This window comes from Vollenhovia emeryi, unplaced genomic scaffold (assembly GCF_000949405.1).
Source record: "Vollenhovia emeryi isolate VEMERY1.0 unplaced genomic scaffold, V.emery_V1.0 DF939255.1, whole genome shotgun sequence".
Lineage (NCBI taxonomy): Eukaryota > Metazoa > Arthropoda > Insecta > Hymenoptera > Formicidae > Vollenhovia > Vollenhovia emeryi.
The window spans coordinates 335,215-357,414 of NW_011967111.1; the positions used below are offsets into that span (position 1 = coordinate 335,215).

The 22,200-nt window shown below is 45.9% G+C and overlaps 1 protein-coding gene across 2 annotated transcripts; it reads left to right on the forward strand.

The window, feature by feature from the left end:
• Positions 1-3,256: 3,256 nt before the first annotated feature.
• LOC105559771 lies at positions 3,257-21,030 on the forward strand. Of its 2 annotated transcripts, XM_012008337.1 has the most exons (8): positions 3,257-3,464; positions 5,752-5,919; positions 8,651-8,835; positions 10,902-11,140; positions 11,761-12,039; positions 17,871-18,195; positions 19,031-19,319; positions 19,417-21,030. In XM_012008337.1, exons 2-8 carry the CDS (start codon positions 5,758-5,760, stop codon positions 19,636-19,638), a joined length of 1,701 nt encoding a protein of 566 aa, XP_011863727.1. In that variant the 5' UTR covers positions 3,257-3,464; positions 5,752-5,757; the 3' UTR covers positions 19,639-21,030. The 2 variants fall into 2 exon arrangements, with proteins under 2 accessions (XP_011863727.1, XP_011863728.1); XM_012008338.1 differs by lacking the exon at positions 3,257-3,464 and having other exon boundaries at positions 5,633-5,919.
• The last annotated feature ends 1,170 nt before the right edge of the window (positions 21,031-22,200 follow it).

Here is a 22,200-nt window from a genome sequence, read left to right on the forward strand (position 1 = left end):
TACCGAGCTGTCGAGGTAACACAGCTTCATACTTCTCGAGTTGTGACACGACTTACACCTATCAATCTCGATCGCAAATATTTACAAAGTTGTGATCTGAGAAAAATCACGTTAGTTCTAACATCAAGTATGTGTTATTGTTCTGATACAGAAAACAGTCATATTTATATATTCTTCGTCTTTTTAGGAATAACGTAATTTTTTCTACGTCAATGCATTCTCATTTTTTTTACTCAAAGCCTCACTATTCTTAGAATCATTAATTGTTTTCCTGTCTTATTATAAACGCAAACTTCGGAAGTAAATTTGCATGTACAAGTTGTAAACTGCTGTGTGTAAGAGAAAGTGAAAATCAGGAACTATCAAGGTGTACTAACAGGAATAATGCAAATTAAATCGCATGACCTCGTGCGATCAGCGAAATGTCAGGGCTGCGGGTGAGTCTTAATGCCCCTTAGATCTTTCTTTAGTCAGCTTATGTCGACGGCGAACTAGTCGCGTTTCGTGCTGGATTTCGCATGAACATGTTGATACAGAAATTTATATTCTACAAATTTACATTTGTTTATGCGTTTGGTTATTATAGCATAACTAATCTATTTTTTACTTGTAATATTTTACGCTAATATTTTAATTTAAAATGTTGCTTTAAATAAAAACAATTTTTTTCACTTTTTTATATTTTACGCGTATTGATCCGCTTGTTCGTTTTATCTTTAAAGCTAATTTTGTGGATGCTACTCAATCGTACGGTTACATTACGTCATATACTTGTATCGTGACTTTCTACCTTTTTTAGTGATAAAAAAAGATATTTAATCTCGCCGAAAAAATTCTCAAGTGTCGATCTCAAGCTAAGAATACTCGTGTTGTAAGATGAACAAATTGAGTTCCGCTCTGCACGCAAATAGCGATGGAACGACATCAACGTCGGTGGAAGTAATTTTATTGCTTCGCAGCCGTACATTATTTCCGCCATTCCCACAAGTAGCTTGATCTTGTAAAAATATACTGTGCAACAAAAAAATTATCCCTCTCTCATTTTGAACAAGGGACATGGCGATTTACTTTTGCGCAAACGGCAAATCCGCAAATAAATATGCAACCTTATCTAAACAGACGCGTTCGCAGAAGAGTTTGTCATTCCCAATTTCAGCAAGTTTTCGATATTAAAACTTTCTAATTTCAGGAATTACGTTTCACAACAACTTGCCGGCAGCTACTTCGCGCGAGTTCCATTATCGACCGCGTGCACTTTCTCAATGAGTTTGATTTCGACGTCGCCGCGCTTCGTACGAGGCCCCTTCCGGTTTTCCATATCATCTTCCCCGCGATTAGGCACCTCGCATATGTTAAGTTATGTAAACGCGACTTCCACGAGCTTCAGAGCGCGGCAATCCGTTACTTTGATTAGATTGAACTTCCCTCGTGAGAGATGCATACGCCGCTGTAAAATGGCGGGCTTCCTGTCCCAAGAGCATAAACCCGTTTGACGATAATTTCTCATTTTCCAGAGAGATTACCGAATAATTCTTTTCGCGATTTGCCATTCTTATAAGAATATCCCAATCCCTCGATTGTAACGAGCGCTTTGAATAAACGCCGACACTTATGTAGATCTCTTGATGACGTTGAGACCGTGTATTCCGTCTTCGTAAATGTAAGAGATCGTACCTAGAAAGTATTCTATAAATATGATCGTTACGGGCGGAGATAGAGTTTACGGTATTTATGAATTATGTATGATTCGCATCGAAAAGGAAATGCCACGCGCGATCATCACGTCGTGAGGCAATATTTACACCGGATGATTTGAGGCTGCAAATATGTATTTGTTAAATCGCCGGATGAACCTTGGGCATTGTGTGAGACTCACTGATCGAGTCGATTGAAGTTGCAAATTAAACGATTGCGCAATAGATATCGATCAAATCCGAGTAAGCCGTCCATCAATCTTCTCGCGTTTTCTCGCGATTTCTCTGTATCTGTCGTTATTGCCGCCGATATGAGGCAACCTAATCCACTTAAAGCCATCGATCGCTAATCGTCGCATTTTGAAATATCTATCTGATGAGGCGAGCTTGTAATGTCTATTTACGGACCGTAGGTGCGAAAGGGAGAAGTTTAGAGGCCTCATTCTTTCCCTTCCCTTTCTCACTATTTCTCTCTCTAGGCGTGTTTTAGTGGAATTTTTGATAGTAAACGACGATGAGAAACGGACCACGGGGGAGACCGATAAAATTTTATCTGGCGACGTGAGAGGATAAAAACGAATATTCATTTTTTTCTGTTTTCACGTACTAAGTTGGGCCTGTATTCCACCGCAAGCGGTGTAGCAAGGGTCCAAGACTCCAAAGAGAGTCAGGTAGAATGAAACACGAGCGATATAAAAGGTAGACGCGAACAGGTAGATAACCCGAGAGACAAGGAAAGAGAGAGAATATATATCGTTGGAAGAGGCGCGAGAAAGAAGGGAAGAAGCGAGGAGACGGGAGGAGAGGGGAAAAGACCCGTTCCTCTCTCTTTCTTCCTCGAAGAGCGGGCGAGAGGTGCCCGAGACACGAATTCAGGACGGAATCTGTCCGGCAGCGCCGGTTAGAAGTCGCTGGCCTCTCTCTTTCTCTTTCCGAGAGCGGAGCGGAGCGACGTTACCGTCGCGACCGGCCGATCCCAAGTCGATCTCCGAGAAGGTGTGGCGGTCGGAGATAGAGAGTCGGGGAATAGGAGAAGCGAGAGAAAGGGCAGAGAAGATCAGGGAGACGTCAGGGACCTTCGGGACGAGCGTGAGAGGTCGCTATAGGGCCGGGCCGTAAGGCCCCCGCGGCCAAATCTCTGTGTTCGCCGCTCCTTCTCTCCCCCGTTCACCAGAGAGCTCTTTCTTTTTCTTCTTCTTTTCTCCCCCCCCCCTCTCTCTCTCTCTCTCTCTCTCTCGCTTACGCGCGGTCCCCCACGGAATTCAACGTATCGATATGCCCGAAATGAGTTTCGGTGCGTCCTCGGTGCGCAACAGGTCGCCGTCGCAAGAGGCGAGCCAAGCCGAGGGGCCCCACGAAGAAGGCCGATTTCGCTTCTCCGCGAGTCGCGAGGGGCCCGCTCTCCCGGTCCTCGCCCCCCTCCCCTGCCCCTGAGAGGCCCCGGTTCCGTTCCGTTCCGTTCCGTTCCCGCCGTTCAGATCGGCGAGCGTCACTCGGCAGAACGGAGCGGCCTTACGGCCCCGTGCCCCGTGGAAAAGTGGTTAGGTTCCCGCAGCTGTCAGACGAGGCCGCGAGTCACAGGTGTGCATATCGCGTTCGCGCGCCCCACGGAACGTGTGCGTGTTGACGATAGTGGCGGGACGCGCGGTGTTTCGTGCCCGCATCGATTGCGCAGGACCGATAGATCGCGGATCTGGCCGGATTTCGTGGCTTTTCCCGTCGGGATAGCTGGGCGAAACGCGAGGCGAGGACCTCCGACATATATACAAGGCAAGTGGCGACCTATACGGTAGTGTGTTAGCACACGGGGACCCAGTATATACACTTGCCCGCTGGGTGCGCGCGGGGGCCTAGGATTCCTCGGTAGAGCTACCAAGTTTCTCGGTCGATTCGGATGCGATGCCTTTAAATGCTCCTCGACAAATCGACCCGACATTGTGCTTCGATCGTTCGCCTTTGTTTCTATCTTTCTAATTGCAATCCAGATTCTTTTAAAACTGAAATAACGAATTTTCAAACCTCGTGAGTGTGAAAACTGACCGCTGTATTTAAGAAGAGAAAGAGGAAAGTTTGCAAAATTGTTACTCTTTCGAGAGCATTTCCTGAGATTCAGCCGTGCGTGCGGCGATACAATCGAAATATTTGAAATTTGATGCACGCGTACGGCATCGAGCGGAAAGGAGACGTGCGGAGCACGCTCAAGTAGTTACGGACGAATGTTTGAAGGATCAAAAGCGGCGGAGAAACGCATTCGCGCGAATACGATCTGAGGCTGTTTGAAACGCGGCGAATCTCGGCGAGAAGAAATCTCGCGCGCGTCCTCTCGTTAAAATACTTCCCGTAAAATCGCGGCAACGACGACAACGATCGAAATAACGAATGAGTCGTGGAACATCTAAAGCTGACACACGAGATCGACCACGTTAGAGAAACGCATAGATTTCCCTCGACGATCTTATCTCATCGATCGCGGCTAATGCGACGTATTATACGATCGGCACACTTTCATCTCGGAAAATATTTTCGTTACGAGGCACCGCGTCGTCGTTGAGGATCAGAAGGAAATGATCCGCCGCGAGATGGATAACGTGGAAACGGGTTTAAGCGTGAAAGTAATTGAGGAAGTGGATGAACCGACAGGCTCGCTCATGCCCCTCGCGCTGGCGGGCAGGTAAAAGCCCGACTCGGTGGAAAATCGACGTTTTTCCTCGATCGCGAGGCGCAGTGTGCAATTAAGGGAAAAATACGCGGGAAATAGTGTCCGTTTGCGCTCTTCACGCGATCGTAAGATTATCCGCAATTTCCGCGACTCTGACAAACACTTCCGCGCTAATGTTCGCATCATCGGAAGGCTGCATCCTCGTTATCCACCATACGAGAGACTTCGTCTCGGTCGCGTGATGTTACGGCATTTCTGTCGCGATTCTTAATTTTATTATCGAGACTCCTCGAATTGTACGCTGAGAAAAAGTTCCGTCGGATAAGCCAATTAAATAGTTATCGTATCAACTCCAATAATTACTTATATTCTGATAGAGGAAAACCGTTCGGAAAAAAGGTGCATAACTATTCACACTTACTAATGTGAAATATCTTGTAACATAATACGAATATCTCTAATGATTATTGGATTATACTTGGACAAGGAGCTTCGCTCACATATTACAAGCAACATTATAATAATATTTCACTCTTCGCGTGCGTTAACATACATCTGCGGTCTTAAAAAATCACTTTATAAAATTAACGCTAGTGACATATCGTTGTAGGGACAAAAACACGCTGAGGATGACTAAGTACGGTCGAAACGTTCGTAGATAATTAGCTAATCATAGATATAAGAAATGCGTTATCATTCATGTCATTGTCATAAGTGAAGTAACTGAAAAATTGTATAATGCTAAACATTGTAACATAAGCGGCTTCAACTCCTTTAAAAACTGAATTTTAAATTTTTATTTTACTCAATTAAATAGTGTTTCCGATTAATCTTTCCGATTACGTTTTCCGAGCAAATTATGGCTATGTCCGATAAAATGCAGTTACCGAAATGAAATTTGATTGAAAAACCGATCATACTTTTCATCGGACGTACAATTTAGTCGGATATATCCGTTTGTTATTATGTAAATGGATTATCCGATTATATTTAATCGGACATTTTTCTCAGTGATAATTAAAAGACCTCGTCGAGGGCGACGAACTGTACCTGCCGCTCAAAGAGTCGATTAATCACGTGCGTTTTCTACGTTAAATCAGCGCCACGCTGTAATTTATTTACCTTGAAATCGACGCGAGCTAAAGTTTTACGAACGAAAATAGAAGTATCGCGCGCGCGCAAGGAGGATTCTCGTTTATAGCTTTGAATTTTTTCCCCCTCAAATCGAATAAATCGACGGTACTCATCCGACGGGTCGATTAAACGTCGAATACGCCCATAATAACGGGCCGTCCACTATCCGGCGCATCCACCGTATCAATCCGTTTCCCGGATAACGAGTCCCACGAGCTATCCGTAGAGGACAAAGTGATCAAGTCCGTTTATTTCCGCGAGCAGCGAGTGATGGCCCTGCGCCTGAGGGGTAGCAAGGATGTCAAGAAGAGCTTCTACTACGTCTGGTACCTTGGCGCGAGGGAGGCCAAGGGGGTGGACGCGATGCCCGGTGCCATAGCTTACCTGCTGGAGCGGGAACGACTTCAAGAGCCTTTCAAGGTCACGCTGCAGGTGAGCGGTACCATCCTGAAATCCGGTTTTCGGCGGGGCGGTGCGGCACGGCGCGGCGCACCGGCCGAAAATATCGCGGAAGCGAATCGGCCGCCCGACGATCCGTGCGATCGACCGAGCGGAACTCCGCGTCGACACTCCGTCGTTTCCTTTTCCACCTCTTCTTCTTTTTCATTTTTTTCCGCGTGCATGTCGGGAAACGCGTGACAGCGAAAGCAGTTTTGCCGGCGCGCGCGCAAAAATAAACGAAATCACGAACTTATCCCGCGGCCGCGGGTGCGCTCGACGGGTTTGCCCGGCCGATCGCCGGCGGAACGAACGGGTTCCGACGCGGTTTGACGGCGCCCAGGCGCATTTTAGGAACGTGGGAATTTCGGTAAACGTGCAGCTCGGGCACGAGATGCATTAACCCCGATGGAACGCGCGTCCGCGATACATGCTGCGGAGGAGGAAGAAGTCAATCCGTATGGCACGGTTTAATAGAGTTCCCGTTAAAAGATCTAGTCGCCGGTGAAGTATCGGTGAAGTGCGCGGTTTTTTTTTTCATCCAACGTATCCCCTGTGCGACGCACATACAACGAAGTCGTTTCCGAAGGCAACTCTGATTATGTATTTGTAACGTTACGCATTCGCCGCTCGAGTAAATGTAATAATAAATTCACTGACCCGAATCTTACGCGGGAAACGAGTGCAGTGCTAATACGCCACTTTGATGGAGAAAAGAGAAATTAAACGCACGACGCCAAAACTGTTCTCGCGACCGTTAAACGTGGACACGTGGCATGCGCTTCCCGGCGCATATCAAGTGGCGTCTGAAAAAGGATACGCTCGCTCGTTTAGAAATCGCGTTCGTACCGCGCGCCGCCGGTGTACCGTGGTGCAATAAATCTCGCTTCGAGAGCCGCGGTTTTCGAATCTGGACAGCGCGAGACACATGATTTAGCGCCCGTATTAACGGTGCCAAATGAAGCAAACGGGTTCTTTGTAATGAATTTTTACCCTACGTCGCATTAGGGATCGCCAGATGCGCCAGTACGTGCTGTTAAAAGGAGATTACTGCGCGCGAACGGCTCGCCACGGAAACCTTGAGCAGTTGAGTAACCGATTAGGTCTTATCTCTAACTGCGGTTCGCGCGTTATCGCGCGAGTTTCATTGCAAATTATTGTTTGCCCTGCACGTAACTAGGAAGTAAATCAAGTCTAGTATAAATAAATATAATAATAAATTTATTGTATCGTACTTGTATAATGAGCAAGTTACAAGCGAACCAACATAAATAAGTAGCAAAAGAGACACGCGCAAATGGCAAGACGCCATCAATACTGTTGTTTTGAAACTTGTCGGTAAATAAATGCTTATCAGCAAATAGAAACTTATCAGTAGATAAGGCTGGTATTCATAGTCAGACCTTATATTCTAGACCGTCTTGCATTTATCTAAAGATGTATGGAACATTTCGTTGGCTACGAAGTATCTAAAGATGATCTGAACTCTGGGGGAAAAAGACAGTTAGCAAGTTTATTAGTTCTGTCGATATTCAGTAACGCAAAGATAATTTTCATTTAAGAGGCAATAACCGAAATGTTAAGTTGCTTAAGAGAATGGTACCGTCGAAATTAAAAATCATTCACTCGAATAAGTTATAGGTTAGGTAACCTATAACTTATTCGAGTGAATAGACTTCTTGTTAGGCTCCTAAACTTAATTTCAATGATACCATGCTGTTCTTTCACTTAATCTGAATGGTGGGACACTGTCGGTTCGTACACAAAAGCCACATAATTTGTATATTACACAAATGTTTTCATGAATTGACAGTTCTAGCAGCAAAAAGTGCAAAAAGTGCAGAATCATTCCAGCACCCCCTTAACTACAGAAAAAGGTCAAAATTTTTCCCAGAGTAGAGTTACGAACAATCCAAATAATTCCAAATAATTCGATTACTAATTGTGGGCCCCAACATGGGTTGCTGTCCTTTTTTCCCAGAGTGATATACGTATTTGTATTGTATATTCTGGCGATCTTCGTTTTCCTCTACTGGTTTCTCCAATTTGCCCGACGCACCTGTCGTTCGGTCGAATTCACGGCAAAGCACCGTGCGCGAGACTAAAGACGCATTACGAAACGAGACCCATCTAATCGTTGTGTAAGTATTTAATTGTCATCGTAGCGACGATGCGCGGGGAAAGTCTGCCCGTGGGTGGTGGATATCCATAACCGGTCTGGCGCGAGCGTTTCAGCAATCCGAATCGTCGCGATGATCGACAGCGCGGTAATTAAGTGTTTTCGCCAAGTGGAACACATTGTACGGGGAGAGAATTACGCGGCACACGCCTTCGCGCATATCTACTCTCACGTGACTCAGTTTAAGTACAAGGACGTTTGCGCGGGACGCGAGATGAAGAACAAGGCAATCGCGAGAGAAGGAGAAAGAGTTAAAATTGTACAGTGCGAGAAACCTCGATTATTATTATTAATTACCGACTTGTGGCGGACAACGTGCTGTCGTCGCGTTAAAAGGAAACCAAGTTTCATTCGGAGAGAAATGTATGCTTTTTTATTACTAGTCCGTATCTATTTCATTAATTGTGCATTTAAACGCCGCGACCGCCGTGTGGAACGAGGAGTATCCTCGCGAGGTACAAAGAAAGTCACGGTTTGCGCAAGGGACTCGCGCGCGAACGAACTTCGCAACCAGCGACGTGAACGGCGTGGATTTATATTTGATAGGTGAGCAACAAAGGTCTGAAGATTATACAAACTGTTCACCCTGGCGGCTCGACGAGGTCGGCGGTGAAGCACTTGGTACCAGGTCACGCGGTGCTGGCAGCCGTGCAGCGGGAGGACATCGTGGCCGCGACTCTGCTCCTACCAAATCCAGCGACGAACAATCCCGTGCACGTGCACGCATATAGGTAAATACCATGCCAATTTATTGTGCGAATTAACCAAATTTTATAAACGCAATGGCGACAATTAAATGTATATAAGTTAGAGTGACAATGAGAGACTAATTTTCAATGCTGACATTGAATATCAAAACTGAAAATAGGACAATTCTCATGCTAATTAGCTTCGTACTCTTCGATCAAACACATTCGAATTGTGGGCGATCGTGGCGCAGAGAAATGTGCGCTGCTTAGTAAATGAATGAACGAAGAGATCAGAGTTCAAATCGAACCACGGACACCGCTGGTTTTTTCGAACGCCACCTCTCGGAGGGAAGTGGCAACCACCGAGAGTATCCTGCCACACATACCCCTTTAGGTGTATAGCCCTCCAGGTTGGAGGTTTTCTACGACAAGGTTAGCAGCCTACCGAAGATGAAGTAAAACCAAATGCTCAAAGTACCAGTTCGTTCTGGTACAGAACGAGCTGGATAAAACAGGCTTTAAACCTAATACACGAGGAAGAAGAAGACATTCGAATTGCTCATTTATTACGCGGACGAGATAACGCAGACCTTTGTAAGAGTGTACAGACCTTTATTAAGAATGCAGGCGCGCAATATGGGAACCTAAGATGCAGCCGCACTGTTTATCCATCAAGTCCGTGTCAGGAATTCGCGGTTAAACAGAGGCCATTCGGTTCATCGCCTCGATCTCACCTCATTACGAGCCACGTTTCGTTCCTTAATTAACGACTCTCGTAATTCTAACGGATCGCTAATGATTTTCATAATCCCGCGTGGCGTTCGCACGTAGCTCAGCCGCGTTATACCGTCGCAGCGAAGCCGCGAACGGATAGGAGTATTCGGAGCAACCTTGTCATTAAATTGCAAATTATCAGGGCTATTAGTTCAACGATCTGCTTCACAGCGGCGGGCGATAATTAGCGCGCGTTCCAAGTAATTATTCGGAGGCTCGGTGGTGCCGGCCGAATTTTGCCTTACGCGCGAGGCTACGGGGACAGGAACGGTGTTATAAATGTCGCTCCATGAGAATCGACACCGACGGCGATTGTTCGATCCAAGTTAACCGCGAAGGCGCGCGATCTCTTTGGTATGCTCAATGAAAGTCCCGTTAAAGAACATTTTGCTGTATAGAGAAGCTCGGACAAGAGATATTACGACTATACATATCCCGCGATGTACCCATTGTATACCTCATACACCGACGACCTAAATGGGAAGAAGTGGCCGATCCTTTTCTCGCTGGGAACGGCGATTGTACTTATCGCGAGCTTACATCTACGTGTAATAAAATACGCATTTTTCACGTATTTTACATAAACAGCGAGCGACTTAATCTCACACTTGTCGTACATGTAAGTCTTGTAACCGTATCCTTATCTACCCAGGTTCACGAGTCGATGATGCAATCGATAGCGGTCGTGATTTTTCGGGGCCGTTTGATTTGACGACGACTAGATCTTCATTGATCTTTGCAAGAAGATCGATAGAGATCTCCATAATCGTCGACATCTTGTCGACGTATATTTAACATCTACAGACGTATACATATCAATTTGATGTATAGAAGACATCGTATCAGTGTCGAGCAATTATTGATGATTTAGTTGATTTATAGTAGATACCATATTCAAGTCGAGTCGATAAACGGAGATGTTGATTCGACTTGAATAGGATGTCAGTTGAAATATGACTAGATCGTGGATATCCACAGAATATTGTCCAGATATCGTAATGACATCTTCTAAATATCAACTTGATTATTGACTTGCACACGATCTTAACTTGTTTCTAATTTAACTGATTTCAATACGATATTCACCAGAGCCTTCATCGACTTGTGAACCCGGGTACTTTTTACCTTGCCTTGCTCTACCCGATCGCTTTGAGACACTCGGTATATTTGCGTGCATTGACGTCATATGCGGGAAGACGGGCAAATTATAACTCTGGAGTATCGCTATAGAGCCAACGGGATGAGATTACATCTGTCTCTCCGTTTTACTCCTTTGTCGTTTTGATGAAGGTAGAACCTGGTCTTATCTCTCGCCTCGCTTTCCGCCATTCTAGATGCGACTCGGTCGAGACCGCCGAATTGTTAGGTGGCCAGCTGAAAGCGCTGGCGTCACACACCGACAATTTGGCCAGGGTCACGGCGAGCGAGGGCAGAATCCGCAGCAATCTAGGCAGCGATGGCCGAAGTACCAGGGAGTCCGAGTCTTCCGAAGGTAGCGGTGAGCTCAGACACGATCCGGTCCAAGCCACGACCATTTACGAATCTTTGGCCGCCGAGTTGCGGGCAAAATTAGGTAAATATCTTTTCTGAACGTTGCTTGACTCTTGTTCGCTTATATACATCTTCGAAATACGTTTTCTCCAAGAATACTAATGGGTCTCCAGCGTAGACAGCCATATTTTATAAATAAATAAAACAGGAATAGGAGAGAAGTAGAAATGTAATAGCGAATTCGGTTGCTTGCACTAGTGTGCACTGAGTGCACACTAAGGCTTGTTTACGGTCAATTCTCATATTGAAGGATCGTCTTAAATATCTCTTGAAATATTTCTTGGCCAGTAAAATGATCTGCACAGAATCCATACGGATTATTTCTTGGCTAAAAACTCTTGGAACATGTATTTAAGACAAGTTTTTAAATATAAAAATTGAATGTAAACGGACCTCAGTGCACACTCAGTGCGCACTAGTGCAAGAATCGAGTTCGCCGTAAGATACCAATATAAATTACACTAGCTTTTTCTGGAATTTTTTACCCGAGAGGATTTCTTTCGCTTCACCCATTACCATTCATCTGAAACGCTGCTCTCTCGCAATCAGTAATGTTGGCGAGAGGACGAGCGATGAACGTCCACGCGCGCGCGTCATACGTGTCAAGGTAACGTGGGTGCGAGACTGACAATCGTGTTTCAGGCAGAGGCAATTCCGGTGACAATGACGTCGGTCCGATATTACTGCCGCCGCGCGACTACGACACCGTGCACAGGCACCGCGGCAACTTGGCCGGCATCGAGTTCAGGCGTTGCCTGAACCAGTCCATCGTGGGTGGTAGCACGGCCATCGACAGGGGTGGCACGAGAAGCGCGGCCAGCAGCGGCATAGGATCCGACAGCGCGGCGACGCCACCGCCTTATCAGACGCACCATCCCCTCGGCCAGAGGCCGTCCCGGCCGTCCCGGGATTCCTCCTCCGGTGAGTGACTTTCGTCGTAATGAAGATCGGGTGGGGGATAAGCTAGACGAGCGTTCTCTCTCGGACTCTTGAAATATTGTTTTCGAAATCCCCTTGCCGGGAATACTTTCAATTTCAGAATCCTTAAATAATTAAATCGGCTGGAACAGAAGGAGGCATGTGACAAAATCGTGTATTTGAGAAAAACTGTTTTGTAAGCGTAATATGAATTTTTCAGGTAGGCTTTAGTAGCATAAAGCTACTTTGCCCTGAAGAGGGGATCTCTTAAAATTAAAGGTTTAGCATAGGGCCAACATTTCGACTCGGGAAAATACGTTTCAAATGACATATTCCTCTTCCCGATTGTTCAGTATTCTCTTCAAGTTTTTCATGACGAATAAATAATTCCCGTAGAATCTCGATGTCGTGAATTTAAAATTCCGAAGGCCTTAAATTTTACACATTCCAAGATTGCCCGGCAATTACAGGCGTCGATTAGCGCAACCTGCCAGAACTGTCCGACAAATTGGAGCTTGTACCGCTATTAAGAAGCACACGTATATGAAATTAGGCGTTAGCAAGTAGGTCGGCGCAACGCGACGAGCCTGAGAGGCATTTTCGCGGCTCGGCCGTTGCGTCAAGTTACGATGCAACATCCCATTTCAGGCAAGAAAGCCTGCGCCCGAGGAGCGTGCGTAAAATTGGCTGCGAGCGTGACAATTGCGTCTAGCGAGTGTGAAACCTGCCGTGAATATTACGCTCGGCGGCTCATAGAAATTCCGCGTCATTGGCCAATACCTCTGAGAGTATCGTGTTGCGTGGGTACGGCCGCGAAAATAGGTTTTCAGGACGTAAACGCCACGGGTTTACCTCGGAGCTGCTATTTCGACGCAATTACCTTCTTATTTGGCATACTTAATGGGAAATTTATACCATGTCGTCCGCGGCAATTAAATTTATTGCAGGCTTGTACACGCGCGATAGCTCGAATAATATCTCGAAAGTTGTTCGAACTCGTTCGACTTACCCTAAGACCGATCTGCGAGTCGCGTCGTAAAACCGTCGAAAGCCGACGGACACAGAGAGATCGAAACGCGGGAGAAGAAGACTGGAGTTATATAAACGCCGCAACGTCGGACGGAACGGCGGGCAGATAAAAAGAGCTGCGTCGTTACGTAATTTGCGGCTAATTGCAAAATGGAAAGTTTTTAGAATATAATCTCGCGGTGCTGTCGGCTGGACGCATCATTACGCCGGTTAAACGATAACGCAAGCCGATGCTGGACGCCGGTACGAAAGTGAAAGTCCTCGCTTCTTCTTTTCGCGAGATCCGTCTCAGGAAATGATCGCGCGCACCCAATAATCATTCCTCTCGCAGCGAGGAGAATCGGCGAAATCGTCTTTATGCGCGGCAATAAACGTGGCGAACGAAATGATCGCTCTTGAAAAACTTACTGTCGAAAATTGATAAAATAACGGCGATGTTTGCCACCGTCTTTTAAGTATCTTTCTTGCCACAGTCTCTCGGAGAAATAAAAATATCGAGCATCTCTCTCTCTCTCTTTCGCGCGCGCGCGCGCAATCTACGTGTTCCTGCGCATGAAAGCGGAAATAATTCCACGCGGCCAAAGATTCCATAACCGACCCGGCCGGCGACGACAAAAATTTGGGCGCTTTCTACTCGCGGGACAGATTCGATGCCCATGCGTGCGCCGGCTCGAATCTTATCGGCTCTCGTAGAAAACTGGGCAGTGGCGAACCGTGCGGCCTCCTAACCCAGTTTGCCGGTAGCTACGAAAAATCGTTGTCGTCCTCGAGCACGTCCGTGCTTTTTCCTCTCCTTCCTTCCTGTTCCGCCATCGAGACATTCGTATTGAATGCGTAATTGAGCTCGGCCTGGTTCGCCGTAGTGCACGCGGTCTTCTTTAACGACAAGATCGTCAACTTTCGCCGCGGCCCAATCCGAAAACCTCACGCTCGCGGGACACTTCTACGAAAACGCGCGAGATCGCACCCTCGTTGTAAAACGGGTCGATGTGGGTACGACGGCAATTAATTCGTCGAGTTCGGGCGAGCCGACCGTAACGCGAAAGAGTCACGTTTCGCAAACTGGTCGTTTAAAGCTTTTCTGCGCGCGACCGAAATTTCCTGCGGTCGAGTCCGTCAAAGTGGACGGCGGCGCACCGCAGACAGCAGACCGTGACTACCGACGTCCAATGAGGAAAGAGGCGTTCGAAGACCTCACGATCCGATTAAGAGAAATTTATTACATTTGCAATATACCCTTCGGCACGGAGGGACGGGGGGAAGAGCATCTTGAGAATGGGGACGCGTGGCGATAGAGGAAAGAGTGTACGCTGGGCGCTTAGCGTACAAATTCCTCGTTATCGGCGCTCTCGCGGGCCAGAGATCCGCGTGTACGCGAGGGTCCATTCTACTGGCCTTATCTTTTTGCACAAAGCAGCGCGTGGTCCGGTATCGCAGCGGTGCGCATTGAAATGCACGCGATGCGCGAATGTATCAAAGCATCGCCGCGCTCGGTCCTCACGGGGCGTGCCTATATCTCGCGAGAAACGTGTTTTTAACGGACGACTGACCCATATTCAGCGTCGATGAATAAATTTCGTGATGAGGAGGACGGAGGGGAAGAGAGAAAAAAAAGAGACGAATCCGATTCCCCCCCGTGCCGCACCGTGTACCGGTAGACACGCTCGGCTCCGGCGCGGCGTCAAGCTCGTACGCGAGAGAGAAAGAGAGAGATTGTATTGAGCACCTGTTACAGTGGAAGGAATTACCGTTAGGACGTCGTCGTGTCAGCGGCAGGTACCGCGGCGGCACGACGGGCGTACGTATCTCGGCTGGCTCCGGGGCTGATGTACGGCCGCAAAAACCAAGCCGATCGGCGATATTGGCGGATGCCCAGACTTTGCGCGGATGCCGGGCGAGTCCGCGGCGTCTTCAATGGACGCGCAAATAGAAGAGTCCAATTGTCCCACGCAATTATGTGCCGTTAGCGACGTTGATTCCCCGCGTTATGAGAAGTAATTAGCGAGCGGCGCCAGAACAACGGCTTGAAATCGCGCGCGCCGCAGGCGCGCGATGATGGCTCGGATTATTAAATGCCGTGTGAGTTTTGTGTTTCTCTCGTTGAGTTTTCGATCTCCGTTGAATCGCATTAAGTGAAAATTCAATTCAATTAGAAATTGCCGCGCGAATTCCGGCAAGGTCTCGCGGCAAGTGTCCCTTTCAGAGCGGTCTGGCATGCACTAGGGCGGGTCAGTCGCCGTGATAGCACGAAGTGCAAAGTGGAAGGGAGATTTTGTTTGCGTTATTCAACGAGACGCGCCGGTGAGTAGTGGTGAGCCTCCCCATGGGGGGCAACGCCGAGCACGTCCGAGTCGAGCGTCCAATTTCAAAGCTATCGCACGTGCGCGCCAAAGAATATATACCGACCGCCCGCTTGCGAAGATTCATCCGTCATTTAATAAATAAGATCTCCCTGTGCTCCTTAATCCGTTCTCCGCGCCGTCACGGCGACGCCAGTATGAAAAAAAATACTGTACGCATTGAAAAGAAATCTGCTGTACAAATTTTAACACACCCAATCAAAAAAAATAATTGTGCAACGTAAATGACATTGATTTCCGCAAAAAGAACGTTTAGGTGAATATCAAGTATCGTTTAACATTTTATAATTTAGTGTTTTAAAAAAATGTTAAAAGTGAAGAAAATTACACCAAATAAAACAAGGAAATATAAACGTTTTTAAATTAAATATTTTCAAGCCTACAAAAGTCACGGAAGATATTTGAACGCAGTTGAAGAGATAATAAGAAGATTTAGAACGTGATTATGAAAATGAACTATTTAATGCCGCGGTGGTCGAATTGGTTGAGACGCTCGTCTAGTAAGAGAGAAGTCCAGGTTCAAACCCTGGCTGAGGTAATATAATATTTTTCGCAATAAATTTAAAAATATGAAATATTTAGACACCAACACCCTGTCACGGCTCTTAGTCCTTTATTTCTTTAAATTTGTGTCATACGAATTTTAAACTATTTAAATCTTCAAACCCTATTTTCTCATTTCACATAACGTTTTAACAAATTTAAAATTTAGTTATACACAATTGTGATACATGATACAATGATTACAATGCACGAACGAGAGGTATATCTCTCAGTGGAATGAAAGACTTAATCGGAAAGAATGAATTCGCTACCGCGCCATCAAAAGAATAGACGTGCCCAAATTTCAGGAACTTTGCGAATTTTACATCTCACGAGTTTATCTCGCGACGCTAATATTCGACTGTCGCAGAAGCAATGTGAGTCTGCGCGATTTTCGCAAATTAACGGTTTGTTTATTTAATGCTGAATAAATTAATTCCAGAATATATGTACGTAATTCCGAGATGGGACAATCGAGAGACGCGACACGCGGACGGACCCCTCGTTCCGTCACGTTTACGTTTCGCATGATTAGAGAGGACGCGACAGATGCTGGACCGCGATGATCAACACCTGATCGCGATTTTTTTCCGCTGTCGTGTGAACGGCGCCTCGTTCGCTCCTACCAGAAATCCTTGCGGTTTAAAGCGACATGACATACTTAACTGCCTTCGCATGTCTTATAGTCACGATTCGCCTCTGCATCGCCTTACGTGACGTAGCTGCATTTCGCGCGAAACTATTCTAACGCTGCTTAGATCCCAGCCGGAGATTGGACGTCAGCTTTATCGCTTCGCGGCGATGCTAATCAATTACGCTCTCGTCGACGTCTTATTGTGCACGAATTTTTAGTATCTCGTTACATACCGTTACGTATGCATACCGTTTCGAAAGTCGCCGATATCGCGATAAGTAAAAAATTCCACCGCTGATCAAGCGCTTCGCACACTAATTCGTTCGCGCGATGATAAATAATACACGTGACTATAAACCGTAGTCTCTAACTGCGCATTATCGTGGAAGGCCCAGGTAGCAAGCTGACGCTTCTCATCATTTCGACGGTGTCGTCAAAGGAGTCATTTTAACGTAAAAAGAAATGAAACGAGTAACATCAACTTGCTGCCTGGGACCGAGAGCGCGCGTTTGTAAAATTCACAGAGGGGCCACTCGCAATGGATTTCACCCTCTGATTCTCTTACCTAATACAATAACGGCATTCCGCCTCTGTCTTTTACTGCGTATCGTTGCGCAAAGGAGTCCTTCTCCGAAGAGGCGCGTTTCCACGCGCGGCCGAGAGAAGGCGGGGGTCGAGAGCGCCGCTCCGTGTCGCCGTTGTTTACGGCAACGGGTAATGACAGTTATGCTGATGATGATGATGATGAGAGACGTTGTCTCGACGACGACGACGAGGACGACGACGACCAAGACCAACAGCGCATAAATTCGTGCGTGAGTCGACCTCGTGGGAGGCCGTTGTACGTACGGAATAAAGTTCCGCATTCTCGGCCCACAGCCCGAGGCACCTCTCAGCCTCTTCGTGTCTCTTTGAGCCTCATCAGTGTTGCCTCCTTCCCCTTTGCGTCTCCTTAGCCCGCTACCACTCTTTAAATCTTCCTTGACCTCGCCGTAAGATGCCAGACTCCGCCGGCCGATTTTTCACGGGCCGAAATTGGAAGGACGAGTCGGTGGACGCTACCATTTCAGATTTTACATCGCCGTTTGTTGTCCTATAGAAAAGAAGGAGAAGAAACGGAAGACTGTACAGATATTAGACGAAGTGATCCATTTTTATAATTAAGCTTCTTGTAATTAGCAAGAATGTGAAAAAAAAAAAGAAATGTTCAATGTAAATGGAGCGAAATTGTAAGCGGCAATTATAATTTATATGTTAATCGTTTGTAGACGACGACTGGGGTGTATCAAACGAGGATAATGACTATCTGCCAGAAGTGGAGACAGCTGCGAGTCTGACATTGCCGCGACTGCCGCGAAGCCCCGAGAGGCTACCCAATCAAGCGAACAGGGGAGTCTCGCCGAGCTGTAACAGGAATCGGCGAGCGGCGGAATTTAGACAGCGATCGCCGAGTCCTCAATATCAGCCCAGGGTCAATCCCGGTGAGGTGACCAGTCCCAGAGAGAGGTTCCAAGATGCCAAGAAAATGTTCAGGGCGATGGAGAGGGAGGCCGTCGCCAGGCAGAGAGACGTCGAGCATCATCCTGTACACAGGTGTGCTTCTAAACGACATGACGTTCCTACACTGAAAAAAATTTCTGGTTGAATATGGACGAATCAGATAATTCCTTTAGGATTTACCAGAATTCCTTTAGGATTTACCAGAATTCCTTTAGGATTTACCAGAATTCCTGTAATCCTACAGAAATTCTGGTAAATCCTAAAGGAATTCTGGTAAATCCTAAAGGAATTATCTGATTCGTCCATATTCAACCAGAAATTTTTTTCAGTGTACGAATGAAGCGGACAATAAAATTCATATAAATTGATAAAAAGTATCGGGGGACGGCCTACCTTTTACCAGAGGAGAAATTCATTTCGCATAATCGGTATTTAATATGAATGAATATTCTAGCTTGCGATACGCGCAAATCGATCGCGAGTAAAAGTCGGAATGCAAATGCGCGTCGTCGAGAGTATCGGTCCGGAGATCTGTACGGCGACGTCAACCGCTGTCGCGCTTTTCGTTTTGCACATATACGGTCCTGTTCAGCTTTCCACGCTCGAACGGGTTTCGAGTAACAAACATTTTCACCGATCAAACGCGTTCCCGCAAGAGAGATTTATGAAGATACAGATACGACTCGGGAATGTTTGTAGAAATTGTAGATAATGTATCGGTATCCTGTATGTCCACTGTTAAATTTTTCATAGCAAACGTCTTTTTAATTTTTTTTTTGTAAAAATAAAAACTTTCGAAACGTAATTGCCGACTTTATTATAAATGAGTGTATCCCGACGTGGAATCTCACGTTTGGATCTTTTGTATTATAACATTATAGTTATTTGTTATTGATTGATCAAATTATAAGGATCGGTTGTTTAACAGAGTCCAATCGGCCAGACAAGTTCACGAGGACCGATCCGGCCGCCAATATCCGGCGAGCATGAACTCCATGTCATCGCACGAGCACGCAATCAGACGAAGTCAGCCGGACGTGCTTGATCGTGAAAACGTCGTGTCTTACAAAGGCAGACCACGGCCCAGGACTCATCATTATGCGATTGAACGTTTACCCGAGCCGGAAACTTCGAGGCCGCGGCCAAGGAGCTTCTACGAGAATCCGTCGGTCGGCAGAGACTTCAGAGACCAGAGGAATCTCGTAGATCAGAGAGACGTAAGAATCGTTTGCGCGACATAAAATTGCGTTTAGCGCTAGGTCCAAACACAATTCTAAAATTACGTTCTAAAACTACGTTTGTATCGCTAAATAGATGCGAGAATTTCGAGAACGTACGCAGCATTCGCGAGAGCTGCGCGACAAGTTGCGGGCGAGGAGCTCGACCTACCAGGAGCTGTCAGAGCATGAGAGATATCCTGGACTCGATCGTGAAAGTGCCAGACCGCCGTTGGAGATGATCCCGACATCCGGTAGATACCGTCATAGCTACGCCGAGCCGCCGAGATTGGGCCTAGCTGCGCTTCATCCCTATTGATGTGCCCGTTTCTAATTGGTGGATTATTTAATGAATTAACCGACATATCGCGCTATCGTTATTATTCACTATGCACTATGCCTTGACCGTTCAGTGTGTTCATGGCTAATGGCCTTTATCCCGCCTCTGCAATAAAATGAGGAAGGAGAAGGGCGTTCGAGGACTGCGATATGGATATTTTTATTTTTTCGACTCTGGGACGGCTAACAGGTAACAGTTTTCGATTAACATTAATCATTCAACATCATTCTTTACGTCAGCGATTCTATGTATCAATCGCTTAAATTATATAATACACCCAAAAATGGCTCATTTAACGTAATTTAACTGGAGATACAAATTGTCCAGTTGAATAGTCACTGTGAAAAGTGAAAGAATTTTGATAGCGCTTTAAAAGAACCGCAGATGTGTGACTTTGACGATTTGCTCACGTATCGTGCCACTGAACAGTCAATGCCGATTGGAGATTGTATATGTATGTAACGAGAGTAAAAGAAGCTTGTATGTATATGTATTTCACTTTCGATGAATCCAGCTGACTTTGCGTATCGTTGTTATCGCGTACGAACGCAGGATTTCGTTGGTAGGATGGTTCTGATTGAGAGAACGAATTCTAGCACGATCCCGTGTACGTACCATATTGTTATGCGTCAGATGCCACACTAACAATACAATAATAATAGTAACACAATAATACCGATAATAACAGTACCAATAATAATTATAACAACAATCTCTCGTATTATTTATTTCTTCCTTCGATCTACCGAAGTCGCCGAACGTGATCGAAAATGAATGAAATAAATCTGAACACAAACTTATTTAAAAGAGATATAAATTTATGTAATTTTATTCATATAATCAAAATGTGCAAAATGCATTTATCAAAAATTGATTATTACATAAAAGTTTCTCTTCTTTACTAAGGGAAAGTGGCTACTAAATCAATGCCTTTGCCGTAAAGACGTCCGTCCGGAAGCCACTGCTGAAGGACATAGCTTCTTATTAAATTAAATGTTTATTAGGAATTATAGAAAATATAATATTTCGTCTTATGTATTGGGAAAGTAATTGAATGTTTCTCTCGTTAAACGTATTACGTAACGTGGTTTCTATCCCTGGTTGAGATAACAACCCAATTTATATTTTGCACGATGGGAATTCTAGAAGATAGCGCGTATATAACACACCATGAATCTTCATTCAATTCGTTCCGCGATCATATCCCCGTAGTAACATCAGCGGTTACGTAAAAGAGACATTCAGTTGTAATAAAATGAACTCGGGGAATTCTGCAGCGACAGTTACATATACGTGGATGTAGAGGTGAAAATCAGGCACAAGCATGGCGCAAGCAATGATCTCTCCGATTTCCAGGAAGACGTTGCCCCTGGGCCGTGTTACATTTCATCGAATCCTATGCTCCGAATCCGGGCGTTCCACATTTACGTCAGCGATATGTAAAACGTACGCGAAAAAAAAAGGAAAAACTCCAAGATTTTATAGCTTAGGAATTCGCAGAATGCCAATCTTGTTTCAAACGCAGTTTAAACGTTCAAACGTGTCAAATGTTTAAACGCTATCTGTCCGATAAAACAATTCAGACATATCGAGCCTTAACATTTACGGCGGAGATAAATTGGCAGCTTAGTGCCGAAAGCTTATCGTGATAAAAAAGACAATCGATACACCTTACTCGATCGAATTTATTGTGCCAATCATTTAAAGTAGCAAGTTAACTTCGCGGTCGACACGAAGCAGACATAGCAGAGGTAACGTGCAATGTTTCGAGATTTTTGAAAACTTTTTTGCAAATAACAAAGAGAAAGTCTCTTCTGCCAGAGGATGAGTGATACTTTTCTTTCCGATAGAGTGCGATATACCCATATTGTACATATATAAAAAATGCTAGCAACAAAGTAGCAGCTGGAGATATTCGCGTATCAACTTTCGCATTAAGAGGAGAAACTGCTCAAACGCAATACGAAACGGTCTCGCACGGAAATTGATACATATCGCGGTTTACGGAGGAAAGTACAACAAGCGGCTAAGCGTATTATAATTTCGAGAAAGTCTTTTCGCCCAAGACATAGCAACATTGAGCATATTTCAATATTCGCGATTTATTCATATCTTTCGTTTTCACTCGCGTCCCCGCATTTCATTCGTTGCCGTTCAGCCCGCGTGCTTGGAGGACTCTCCGCTCCGCTCGGCAAAAATGCTCGGCGCGAAGTTGCGTAAACCATAATCTCTGAACCCACGGCTGTAATTTCGCAAAGGTAATGCCGAGATTACAAGACGCATGGAATTGTCGCTGTCTCTGTTTTTCCCGCTGATGAGGCCCGCGATCGCGCGGAACATTATTGCTCCATCCTCTCGAGCGGAGCGTTATACCGGGTGACCGTTATTAAGAACGGTACCGAGCGAGTGGTCGTGTCGTTCTCCTACAATGTAATTCGCACGCCGCCTAATGTAATTCAGAAATTCGATTACCGTTGCGTTGCCGCGCTTCCCGCGTTTGAATTCTCGGAGACACGGCGCCGCTTTCGCATCTTTTGAATA

Coding starts and splice junctions, on each gene's coding strand:
- LOC105559771 (XM_012008337.1), top strand. CDS start 5,758: ATGGCCCTGCGCCTGAGGGGTAGCAAGGATGTCAAGAAGAGCTTCTAC. Junction 8,836..10,901: donor GTGCACGTGCACGCATATAG/GTAAATACCATG, acceptor CCGCCATTCTAG/ATGCGACTCGGTCGAGACCG. Junction 19,320..19,416: donor ATCTCGTAGATCAGAGAGAC/GTAAGAATCGTT, acceptor ATCGCTAAATAG/ATGCGAGAATTTCGAGAACG.